The 12,977-nt window shown below is 38.4% G+C and overlaps 1 protein-coding gene across 13 annotated transcripts in view; it reads right to left on the reverse strand.

Annotated features, from left to right (window-relative positions):
* The window catches only part of PLCB4 (phospholipase C beta 4), a 394,279-nt gene that overhangs the window by 158,741 nt on the left and 222,561 nt on the right, over positions 1-12,977 (reverse strand). For 10 of the 13 annotated variants that reach the window (XM_036010096.1, XM_036010097.1, XM_028524963.2 and 7 more), the window contains one exon: positions 943-1,041. In XM_036010096.1, coding sequence (XP_035865989.1) covers positions 943-1,026 — 84 coding nt within the window. In that variant the 5' untranslated portion in view covers positions 1,027-1,041. Of the gene's footprint in view, positions 1-942; positions 1,042-10,443; positions 10,512-12,977 lie in introns of those variants that run through there. The other 3 variants (XM_036010100.1, XM_036010094.1, XM_036010098.1) reach the window with 2 other exon arrangements.

Genomic DNA, 12,977 nt, shown 5'->3' on the forward strand with positions numbered 1-12,977 from the left:
TGCCTTTCTCAATTTTGTTTACTTACAAAGTAACTGGGATAAATCCAGAGTGTACTATGATACACATTTTGGAAAAACCAAGTCAACAAGTACTGACTCACATAAACACATGGATGTCATGTAAAGGCCTGGCAATGTGAACCTCTGGGAAGGCCAACACATACATTCATGTGATTTTGAAAGGAACCAACTCTCACTCTACACAAAGTCTTCAAAAGTTTTACATTTCCCTTTGCCTTAGAAGAAACACAGTTTCACCATATACTCTTCCCCAATTCACCTCAAATTCAAGTACAATCTAAGAAAAAAAAGTCATTTACAATGCTAATGAGGCTTCAACCTACCTACTTCAACCTTCTGATCAGATATGGTCCTCAAGCCCCTGCTTTATAAAAAGCCTGAGCCACTTGCCACCATGCAAGAACAATCAATGACAGAAGCCGAGGCATGCAAAGCTCCGGTCAAGCTTTTCTGTATTAATGAAACCAGCACAGCAAATGACTAGCGTGAAGTCCAATCACCATTACATTTGTAATAAATACAAAGTTTTATGTGAAAAGCCTGCCAAAAGCACTTCATTAAGCAAAAACTGTTCCTACATAAAACCCATCTGTAAAACGAAGATAATAATAGCAACAACCTTATAAGGTTATTGTGAGGAATTAAAGAATACACATGAAACACTTCAGAAGGTTGTCTGGCACACAGTGAGCTCTCAATAATTTATAGTATCATTATCATTACATCTGGCACATGGTAAGTGCTCAATAAATACAGTATTATTATCATTATATCTCATACCTTGCCTCTTTCCAGCTATTCCAACTTATAAATCTCAAAGATGTTCTTATTTCTGTCAAAGACTATTTACTCAATAGTGTAATTAAAATGAAATAATTATAAGAATGTTTTGAGAGAATACACTAATAACACCCCATTTACCTCTTCATATCTGTCAAAAATTGCTCCTTCTTGCAAAAAGTAAGGAACTTCCTTCTGCCAGTTAAATTCATAAGGTTTGGCCATGGTTATATTCAAGACCTAAAAATGAAAAAGAATATTTCATTAGTACAAATATTTAAAAACAAGTGAAGATCAAAGGTTAATCACTTTATATGTTTGCAAAAGCTTTCTTCATACACATAGAATAAGCCCATAAATTGTCTTTTTTCTTCCTTTTTCCCTTCATCTGACCCTAACTTCCCATCTCCTTGTCTCCAAACCTGGAGAAACAATATAATTAAGAAACACCAGAGGCAATCATTTGTGAAGTTTCCCCTCCCTCTTCAAATCCTATGAAATAAAATACGCATTATCAGATGGCACCAGATAAAAGAAGGAAACCACACACTGGAACCTGTGTGGAGAGGGAGAGGGCTACTGCAAAGCCTGCACTACGAGCTGAAGGTTCATGCAAGGGCAGGAGGAGGCCACAGGGTGATGGACTGCAGAATCAGGCAGGAGTAGCTGGAATTTTTTATCGCCCTTGGTCCTCTCTTCAGCCTCTCTCAACTCCTCCTTACTTGGGCCACTCAGAGAACAACAGAATGTCTGCTTTCTAGCAACGACTGAGATCATGACTTTGAAGGAGAACCTGGGCATTGTTCAGGGTGGCTGCCTGCACCTAGGAAAAGCTGGGTGTTCCTTTCATCCACCTTTCTTAGCACCATGAACTGCAGTGTACATTCAATAGCTGCAAACAGGTCATTTTAAATGAAAAGGTGAGCACCAGCCAAGAATCGCCAAATACTTAGGCAACGCCAGGAATATAGGAGATACACACCAAAACAGTAACTAGAAGAACTTACACCCAAGGAAACAGAGTTAACAGCACAAATAGCTTTTGCTTAGGTATAGCTGATATCCTCAGAGGGAGGAGACAGTGCATTCTCTTCCCCGAACATAATTAACTAGAAATTCCAGAAATTTAAAAAATGATTGTCGAAATCAGACTTTTAAGAGTCATAAAGAATTTTTTAAAATTTAAAGAATTCTTTAAAATGTAAAGAATTTTAAAGAATTATAACTATTAAAATATGAATTATAAAGAAAACTCAGATGAAGCTAAACCATGGAATTCTAAAACAATACAACACACACACACATAAAACCCAGAAATTATGACAAAAATTTAGAGAAGTGGAAAATAGAAGCAGAGGTTCAACAACCACATAAGCCTCTATTTCTATCTCATTCTTGTTCTCTCTCCATCTCTATCCTTTCCTCTTTGTACCCAGATACCCTGTATACATATAACAATCCCAAAATATAATCATGATTAGACCATAGAGGAAACCTCAGCATTTTTCAAAAGGCTGAAATTATGATCACCACACTTATTGACCAAAAGTGGGCCAACTTAAAAATTAATGACAGAAAGTACATAAAATCTGTACACATACGAAAAAGCAAACTTATTAACACACTTCTAAGTAATTCTTGAGTTAAGCAGACTAGTCACAATAGCAATTATAAACTTTTTAGAAAGAAATAATGGGAACATTATGCATCAAAACATAGATATATTAAAAAAACCTAAATATGTAATATGTAGCCAAAACCAGTAAAAGAATGATCAATAACAATTGTTTTCTGAATATTTATATATTAGATAAAAATTGGGCAAGTGTTGTGGAGAAAGACAGAGACAGATAGGGGAGAAGGACAATGAGGAGGAAGCATAAACACAACATTCACAATGAAAAGTGGGGTGTGATTACAAAAAGGAAAAGGTGAAAACTTAAGGGAATGCTATGCATAAGTTTAATCAAAATATTTGAAAACATAAATAATGTGGAAGGTTTTCAAAGTTTAAAAAAGTGGTTCAAAAATGCAGAATATTTGAACAGATCAAAGATGATCTAGGAAGCAATTTAGAAAATAATAAAAGATTAGGCCCATGTGGCTTTACCAGTGAGTTTTACCAAATCTTCAAGCAGAAAGTAAATCTTGTGCCCAGCTCACTTCACCAGTCCCACTGCCAGATCCTGACACCCCAATGGAGTTAATAAGAAACCAACCAACCTTGGAGATTTTTATCTCTTACAGAGAAAAATTCTAGCTAAAATATACGCAAATCTATTCCAGAAAGTTATTAAAAGAATAATTCAGAACACTTCAACATTGAAAACAAATCAATGTGATTCACAATGAGATAAAGAGAAAAGTCTAGTCTATGCATATCCTGGCACGTGCCACAAGGCAAGGCACACCTGCATGTGAGAAGTCTCTAACACATGCAAAACAGGATGGTATGAACAGTGTAATACCACTTATGTAAACACACACACACAAAGAACAAACCTACATATTTCTCTAGGTACATATGTATATAAGTAAATTATTTAAAACTTTGGAAAGAACCTTCCAAATTTATGACCCTGCTTAAACTTCTGAGGAGGAAATAAGGATCAAGGCTGAAAATCAACATCTTTAGTGTTATCTCTGTGCTGGACATTTTTATTATGGGAATATATATTCTTGCATTATGTGTGCTTGTGTGAATTTAAAAAATGCAAATTTCAAAAGAGAGTTGAAATCATAGATAGGTAGATTCATTATTCTTTAGTCTTTAAACAATTTAAAGCCAAAAAGAATATATCAGGTCACATTTCAAGGCAGCTTTCTCACAATGGCCACCGTTGCTGTTTGTGGAGGAACTTCTCCATTACTCATTACTCTCATTACTGACTGGGCCAAAGCTGGTGAAAGCATGTAGGGCATCCTCACCAGGCCAGCTAAGGTGGGAGGCAGCCCTCCATTAATCAGCACCAAGGCCTCCACGTAAGGCCAAGAGGCTGAGCCTGGATGCAGAGTGGGAGAAGGGGAAGGTGCTTTTCTGCAGCCCATCCTTGTGTGGGCTGATCCCTGCCTTCCTGTCTCCCACAATGACTGTAACCGGGTTTCTCTTCCTGTCTTTCTGTCTCTCTGCTTCTCTCAGTTTGTCCTTCTCTGTGTCTTTCCATTTCATTTCTCGGTGTCTATCTGAGAAACACAAACACACACACAAGCTCTTCACCTAAGGCAGCACAGAAGCAAGCTTCTATTGCAATGATGTGCATTCATGCTGCTATGCCATAAAACAGATATACAGATAAAAGCAGACCCACAGACCTCCTCCAGCTGTCACGAATGTGTTGTTCAGAATAACCCACTACCGGGACCCAAGTGTGAATGCTCAAGACAGATGAGAAAATAAAACAATATGGTGGCCTTCCTGGCTGACCAAGGCTATGGAGACAAGTGGGTGAGACACCTCGTGTCTTCTGCACACCTTTATGTGTCCTCACTCCTGCCAACTATGCCTTTCGATATTTCCCTTTGGTTTTATTTTTAAAGGGAATAGCAAGCAGAAAGAGACTTCTGATATAATAAAAGGTCATATTAAAAATGAGAATGAAGAGAAAGCTTGTATCAACTGGCATCATTTTTCATTGGTTTAACTCTGGTTTCCCCAGCATCCTTTCAGTGAAAGGACACAAAACAAATGTCCTCAGTATGTGATGTTTCTCTGAATCCATTACTATCCTTACTACTAAACCATTCATATCTTCCTTGGGTACCAATTTTATCATAATGGTGGCATTTTGTGAAGGACTTTGGTGGGGGCTAACAGAAAGAAGAGGGTGATTTTGACCTCAATCTCTATAAAGATTTCTTCAGTGGAGGTAAAAACTCTTTTTATTGCTTACTTTCTCAGAGCTTTTGGGGTTCTGAACATGCAAGGTAAGAGGCATTTTTGCAAAATGACATTGGATTATCCTGCATTTTTCCAATTATAAACTAGGAGCTGTTCCTTACAGTATCTCTGAAATACTTCCCAGGGCCTGTGGTTAGGGGCAGCAGCTGGGTTATTTTATACTGATGGCACAACTATGACCTACAGAGTAGAAAAGGCTGACCCAGCCAATCGTGTTTAACGGCAGTTTGACCCAGGTAATTGATTTTAAAATGGGAACAGATGAAGGTACATCTTGTAGTCCAGCTGACTACAGAGAAAGTTAAAGGGGCAGTTGCTTCTATTAAGAGGCATGGAGGGGAGATCTGGTCACTCTATAACTACATCCTTTTCTCAATTATCTCAAAGCCCCACCCACAGCTAATTAAAAAAAAACACACAAAAAACAAAAAAATGCATTTACTGGGCAATGCCAAAGGTTCCTCTTCTCAAACTCTCTGGCTTGCCTTCTAAGGCCTCATTTATATGATACTTCAAGGTTCAATTGCCTCTTCCACCTCCTAGAAGAACACCACCTCCCCAGCCAGAGCCCACAAAAAAGGGCCCTCTTCATTCAGGAACACGGAAAGTAGACGAGAATTTACACAAAGAAGGGATATATGAGTATAACTCTGTACCTTTTCCAGAGTAAACACCTTAAGCAGTCACTGGAAGGAGGCCATGTGCTTTTCAATCGTCTTATTGTTTTTAAAATCTTATGCAACTGAAATGGATTAGCTATTGCACTGGCTGCAGAAGGGAAAGTCCCTGGACTGTGGAGCTTGGCAAGGAGGGGACAAAAGAAGGGAGTCCTAAATGGCCCTGTTTCACAGCACTGGCAAAATGCTCCTTCTAAAGAAGTTGATGAAAAACTGAAGGGAGTTTGTGGGACAACAATGAGGGAACTCAGGTAGGCTGTTGGGGACCAAATATCCAGGCAGGGCATGCACATCATCCATAAAAGAGGCCTTCCACCTATCCATCCATTCATCGAGCCAACTGGCAGAACTTGCCAAGGAAGACAAGTTCTGTTTGTTGGCCTACTCTGTTGTGTACATCTTTAAATCTGCTGGGTAGTCTTTAAGATTTAGCAGACCACCTATCCTAGATATGCTGGTTCAATCACTGAGTCAACTCTGCCTCCTTATGCCAGATGAGTCAAACTTTAGCAAAGAATTTTTGTTTCTGATATATGCCTCATGTCCTGGTAGACAAATGACAGAGGTAAGTTCATGAACTCAGGTGTATTTAAAGTCCTGAGTAAGGTAGGATGTACAATGGCCCCCAAAAGATACCGCATCTGGATCCTAAAATCTCTGAGTGTTACCTTACATGGCAAAAAAAGAAATTTGGGCGTGTTATTAAGTTAAGGGTCTTGAGATGGGGAGATTATCTTGTATCATCCTCGTGGGCACTAATGCAATCACAAGTGTCCTTTAAAAAGGGAAAAAGAGGGAGATTTGACAGACAGTGGAGGAAGAGGCAATGTGACCACTGGGCAGAAATTGGAGTGCTACAGCCACCAGGAGCTAGAAGAGGCAGAGTGAATTCTCCCCCTAGACTGGAGGGAGCTTGGCCCTACAGACCTTGATTTCTAAGTTTTGCTCTCTAAAAGTATGAGCTAATAAATTTATGTTGTTTTCAATTACTACTTTAAGATATAAATATATATATGTATATACATATATATGTAAATATATATATATATATATATATATATTTTTTTTTTTTTACGGCAGCTCATGAAAAAACCACATTGGGCCTACTGAAGCTGGACATCTTCCTAAAAGGCCTAGCACGTTGCCAAGTCACTCTGAAAAAGAGTAGGCACAGCTCTGCCTTGAAGGGATGGGGCATTCAACAGGCATGTGATCAACTGAATCAAAGAAAGACAGAAAGAAAAGTACCAAATAGACCAATAGACCAATAGTACCAAAAGTACCAATAGAATGTCACGTAGAAATGAATTCAGATAACTCCTCTCCTTCTATTCCAAAGCCCCTTTCAAGAGTACAGATATTTCTACAGTGTACCATTCTCCTGGATTCAGATGTCTTTAATAATTTTGCCCCCTCAGCAATGAATACAAACTTTAAATAAAATTTGCAGCTTCCCCCAAGCCAACTAAGGCATTCTCCACTTTTTGTCTCTTTGTGAAGAAACAAGTTTGTTTGAAAAAGCATTTGCTTCCACATGATAGCATATAACATCCAAATAATAAATTTATAAATTTTCTTAAGTGTAACTTTTATCTTTTACATCGTAAATTGCATAAGGAATTAATCCCTCCCCTATCCAACCACACAAATCCCATTAAACCAAATAACCCAGAATCTCAGATAACCCATGATGAGAATAACCAAGTTCGTTTTCCAGAATATAGCATTGAGATAAAATTTCCACTGATGAGAAGTCAGTTAGTTGACTCTGTGAGGCAGATTCAAATGTCTTGCTCTTCAATCTTTAAATAAGATATCCTTATAGTTCTAAAAACAGATGGACAACTAGGTCAGATCATCTAGAGCTTTTAAATAAATGGCTTTATTTCAAGTAAAAATCTGATCTGACACTGATCTATAGCACTCCATTGATGACAATTTTCCCAATTTGCTAAAAATATCTCCATTTTCATCAAGCCATTAAATAACCTTTTCAAAAAATATATAAAAGGTGTAAGATTAAGAAAATGATAATACAAAATGTTATTGAGGGTTGGGGGTAAGGGCATTCTTCTATAGTTTGGTGGAAAAGAGTTTTGCTATACATTTCCATGGCCTTGAAATGTCCATATTTTTAATCTAGTTATTCTACCAGTAGGATTTATCCTAAGTAAATGCATAGAAAATCTGTGTAGTAGAATAATATACACTGTTGTGCTATTAATGGTAGAAAAATATTGTCCTTGTATGAGCATCACTAAGCAATCGGTTCAATATACTATAGTACTTAAATGTTCTGTGCCCATTAAAAATAATGCTTTCGAGAGTAGTTATTTGCTGAACAATAGCAAATTTAGAAGAGTTCTAAAAATATTCACAACCCTTGTCAAGCAATTACAAATGCTCTGAACATATTATTAAGCAAGTAAAAAATTGCCTGAAAGTTCCAAATTTTTGTGTTATAGACATAGTTCTCATACACACATTTTTAACACTTTATTTATTTATTTATTTATTTATTTGAGGGACGGGAAGGAGAAAGAGATCGAGGGAGACCTGACCAGTGTGGCTTGGTTGGTTGGGTGTCTTTCTGTGGAGCAAAAGGTCACAGGTTTGACTTCCAGTCAGAGCCCATGCCTGGCTGGTGGGTTCAGTCTGGGTCTGGGTGCATGAGACAGGCAACTGATCTATGTTTCCCTCACATCAATGTCTCTTTTCCTCTCTTTCTCCCTCCCTTTCCCTCCTTCTAAAAATAGGTAAATAAAATATTTTTTAAAAAAGAAAGACATGGAGGGAAACATGTTCAAGAGAATCATCAATCAGTTGCCTCTCACACACGCCCCAAACAGGGACCTGGCCAGCAACCCAGCCAGGTGCCCTGACAGGAATCACTGGTGACCTTTCGCTTTGCAGGAGAACACTTGACCAACTGAGCCATGCTGGTCAGCACACGAGCACACACACACACTTTTTTTAATGGGGGAAATAGACTAGCAAAGTATATACCAAAATCTAAGCAGTAATTAGTTACATCCCAGTGACAGAATTTTAGGTGATTTTTGTTTTCTTTAATACTTTCTGTATTTTAAAATATTCACAGTGATTTTAATTTTTATATTCAAGAAAAACGTTCTCTAAAGAGAAGATATTAAAATGCCATTTTATTTTTACATAAATCAATTTTTAAATAACGTGCATGATTTCCACCACAGTTCTTGGCAAGAACAAACAGTAGGAAGAGGCTGATATGGCTATAAAATGTTCTCCATTTCTTTTCAAGAGTTAAAATCTTGACTGTACACTGGCAGCCTTCACATACACCAGTTTTGACTAATTCTTAGGAAGGAGTTACTTAGTAATACTGACTAAAACTTTGGTGTGAACTCCGAAACCTCTACTATACTTACGTGTGAGAATAAGACAGATTTTGGTGGTGCTGGGGTCAGCCTTTATGAGTTCTGAATTACAAAAGGTATAAGGTTTTTTGCCATGAAAAATCTATTAAATTTATCCTGAGTATATAATAAGTATATTTTTATCAATAAAGCACCTCCTGATTTAAAATAATTTCCTGGAATTAAAAAAGGACACAAACTGAATAGGAATAAAATGAAAACAGCAAACACCCGATCCTCATCTCTCTCTCCATCTCAACGGTCATCACAATTAGGTGGCAGATGCAACTTTCTTAAAATCAATACAAATTATGAAATAGATGAGTAAAATATTAAAATGGATTAGCTTTATAAATTTATTAGGTGGTACTTATGATCCTTTATAGGTTTCATGATGCAGAATTTTACAAAACAGGTAAAAGATGCTTGGTTATGTGGGATATTTAGGGTCAGTTTAATTTGACTATAATGAATAACTGTTCACATAGAATTCAGTCCTAATGACCACTTTTCAAAGAAATTAGAATCCAATGAAGTGTATAGTTTCCCAGGAAAATAACTGATTTGTTTCAAAAGATTGTTGGGACATAGGTTGTCTTCAGCATCTGCCTTGGAAATGACACCTATGTTTATATGCCAGCTCTCCAACATTCTCTTGAACGTCTTAAATGGCTGAAATTGTATTAAAAATAGTTGTCTATGATTGGGGTTTTCTGACCTGATAAGACCTAGCTCCTCATGTCTTCCTTGGTTCTTAAGTTGCTCTGAAGGACGCAGGCAGGGGCCTGGGTTTAGGGAGCTACCCTGGGGGACCGAGATAGAGAGCAGCAGGGCCTGTCTCCCTGCATGTGAGGTCTTCTGAGGTGTCTCATTCCTAACTGTTCAGTAAATCCTTGGCTTATTAGTATTTTGATCTTTCATAAATAGAAGACACTTTGCATATTAATGACTTTTAGAGAAGTGAATTAGACATGACTGCTAAAAAGAAATTTTTGTTTGATAGAAAGTAAGATGAGTCAACCTTTAGAATATGAAAATATATATAGTGTGTGGCAGAAACCTGGAGAAAGAAATATATAATTTAATTGGGCTTTTCTCTGACTTCATGAAATAACAAACTTGTTCTAGTAGGACCTTTTTTTACATAATACAAAAATTCTGCAAAGTAAAGGCATCTGACGTCTTCTATGCCTCTGAAATAAAGTATTTCTAATTTCACTAAGGGGGCACAGCAAACAGCATAAGATATTTCATTATTACTGAGTATTTTAAGATAAACAGAGTTAACTTCAACAGCCCTGGGAAATACAACACTACTGAGAAATAAGACAATTAGGCAGACCTGGGATACTTATAAACAAAGGAGTGGATTTTTTTCTTTTTGTCAAAAGTAGAATCTAGCCCTGGCTGGCGTAGTTCAGTGGATTGAGCGCGGGCTGCAAACCAAAGTGTTGCAGGTTCGATTCCCAGTCAGGGCACATGCCTGGGTTACAGGCCATGACCCCCAGCAACGGCACATTGATGTTTCTCTCTCCCTCTCTCTCTCCCTCCCTTCCCTCTCTAAAAATAAACAAATAAAAAATCTTAAAATTTTTTTTAAAAAAAAAAGTAGAATCTGTCCCTGTTTTCAAGACTAGAACTAACAGAGTACTGGGTACTGTGTACAGTTTACCATGCACAGAAACAACTTCTCCCTGAGTAGCAGGAATTAGCGCTACACAGCAATGTTTGGGAGAGTTCAATCCTTCTCATTCACACAATGAGTTCTGAATTACAAAAGGCCTAAGGTCTTTTGCTATGAAAAATCTATTAAATTTATCCTGAGTATATAATAAGTATATTTTGATATATGATAAGGTCTAGGAAATAGAAAACAAAATGGCAATATGACAGATCACATTCTGTTTTAGGTGGGGACCACAAATAGATTATACAAAGAATTGTCTCTCTTGGACCTTGTTTCATGGTGTTCTTAATTGTGCAGCTAGATAGAAGCCTGCGGATTTGTCCCTGGAGAGCCTAGGGGTTCCAGGGTGGGGACTATGAGAATGGGGGCTTGGGTTGACCTTAGCCTCACTCCTTATCTGGAATACCCTTTGAGCTACCGATGGTACAATCCAGGTCACCAACATGGGGACTCAAGCCAGGAGCACAGAAGCAAAACCAGAGAAGAATTAGGCCCCATGCCAGACAGCAACATCCTCTGGGAAGCTTAACAGAAATGTACAATCTCAGGCCCCACCCAGACCTTTGAATGGGAAAATCTGGGGTGGAGCCAAAGATCAATGGTGTATCTAGTTGGCCAGGTGATTCTGAGGTCAGCTAAAGTTTGAAAAAAACTGCCTTGGATTCAGTCTTCATCAAAAGGAAAAAGGCAAAAAAAAGGAAGAAGAAGAATTAAAAACGGCCTTTTGATTCCCTCCTGAGCCTAAGCCAGCTCAGGAGGGAAAGAGGCTTGCTAGGAATTTGGGACTGAACCTCAGGTACGTAATAGACACACCATTTGGAGGCAATGGAAAACTGAGGAAATGGAGATTCTGGGTCCTGGTAGTCACTTTCCAATCCAGACTGGGAGTAGATACTGAGGACCTAAACTAAAAGGTTAATTTCCTCAACCATTTCTTTCAAGCCTTATCTTTAAGAGTTAAGTCTGAAGAAACCAGTTAAGGGTTACAGGAGACTTGAAGAAAGCAAACAAAGGGTGACATAACCGAAAACTCAGTCAACACAACATCTATTTAATTTATAATGTGGACATTGCAGTCACCTAATAAGAAACATTAATAAGCACTTCCTTCTTTTGAGCCAAAACTTTATGGTCCCTGGTAACTATAAACTATGAATGCTAATATTTTTCCTAAGAACTCAGAAAGAAAAGACTGAGTAAGTAAAGGTTCAACCAACAGACTTAGTCTTTCAGGAGCCATCATTTACAAAAGAGACAACAAAAAAGGTCACGTTAAAACAGAAGAAACATGCCTTTGGCTACACTGAAAAGCAGCAGCATCTCAAACAATGCTCAAAAACCATCTTCATTTACATTCTTCTCTCTGGAATTGTCAGACTTGAATCATTGCCCTAAATAAGATGGAGTATTTTGCATTTTTCTCTTTCCTTCGTATTCCTGAACCTTTCTCTTAAACTTCGTCAGTTCTGGTTTTTCTGTGAGTATCAGCAAGAGGAACTGGGTAGATCCCACTCCTGTATTTCTACTCAAGCATCTGTACTTCCTTGTGTAGAACCTGCTGCGCTACATTGTAAACAGTTGCTTATCTGTATCTTCACTACAGGAGGAACACTGGGAAGCCAGCCTTGTTGGTTACCATAGTGTTCACCATACAGTGGGCACCCAGTAAACAATGAATGAATGATACAATGAGTGAATACCTAATTCTGTGGAGGAGCTCTCACCCAAAGCCTAAAAACAACAAAGACAGAGGACAATAAACTCTTCTCAAGTGTGGTACCACTTTCTTTGTGTGTACCCGCTCACCCCTCCAGGAGTTTGAAGTTCCCAGGCTCTGGTTTCCAACTCATCCCCTGCTGGCCCCTGGGGTCAGGCTGGAACCCAGCCCGTAAAACAAGTTTCCACTCTTCACTGGGATCTGAGGCCTGGCGGGGCCTATGAGTAACTTCTTGGCTGTACACCCCACCGCCCTCTGCTATGTCCAGCCCTTATTTCAAACCTGTGACCACTGATTCTCCTTCAGATCTGCTCAGATTGGCATCTGGGTCCTGAGGTGGGGTCACACCCTGGACATGTCCATATGGGGTGTGTGGTTTTCTTATCCATAGCAATGGCCCCTTTAGAGGAGACTCCCTAGGCTGTTCACAAGGTCCTCCTCTTTTCTGTGCCCAGTCTTTCATACCTTGCCCTTCCTTTGCCCTTGAACTGGCTCTCCCACAGTTATTAGGCAAAATATCACCAACACAAACCATATGTACCAAAAGAGAATACTATCTTTAGAGGCCCGATTTTACCTTAGTTATCTGAATATTTCAAAGGAAAGATCTTTATTTTATCTTTGTTTGAATAATCCATCTGAATGTTGCCTCGGGCGTGTGTACAGAGTAAGACTAAGGACTGCAAGATGTGACTCTACAGAGACAGGGAAACGCTTTGGCCTCGGGGCAGGCACAAACTCCTGGGCTTGAAGAATTCTTTATTTTAAAAACTACTTTCTTATTAAAATAAACATACACAGA

Source organism: Phyllostomus discolor, chromosome 9, assembly GCF_004126475.2.
Source record: "Phyllostomus discolor isolate MPI-MPIP mPhyDis1 chromosome 9, mPhyDis1.pri.v3, whole genome shotgun sequence".
Lineage (NCBI taxonomy): Eukaryota > Metazoa > Chordata > Mammalia > Chiroptera > Phyllostomidae > Phyllostomus > Phyllostomus discolor.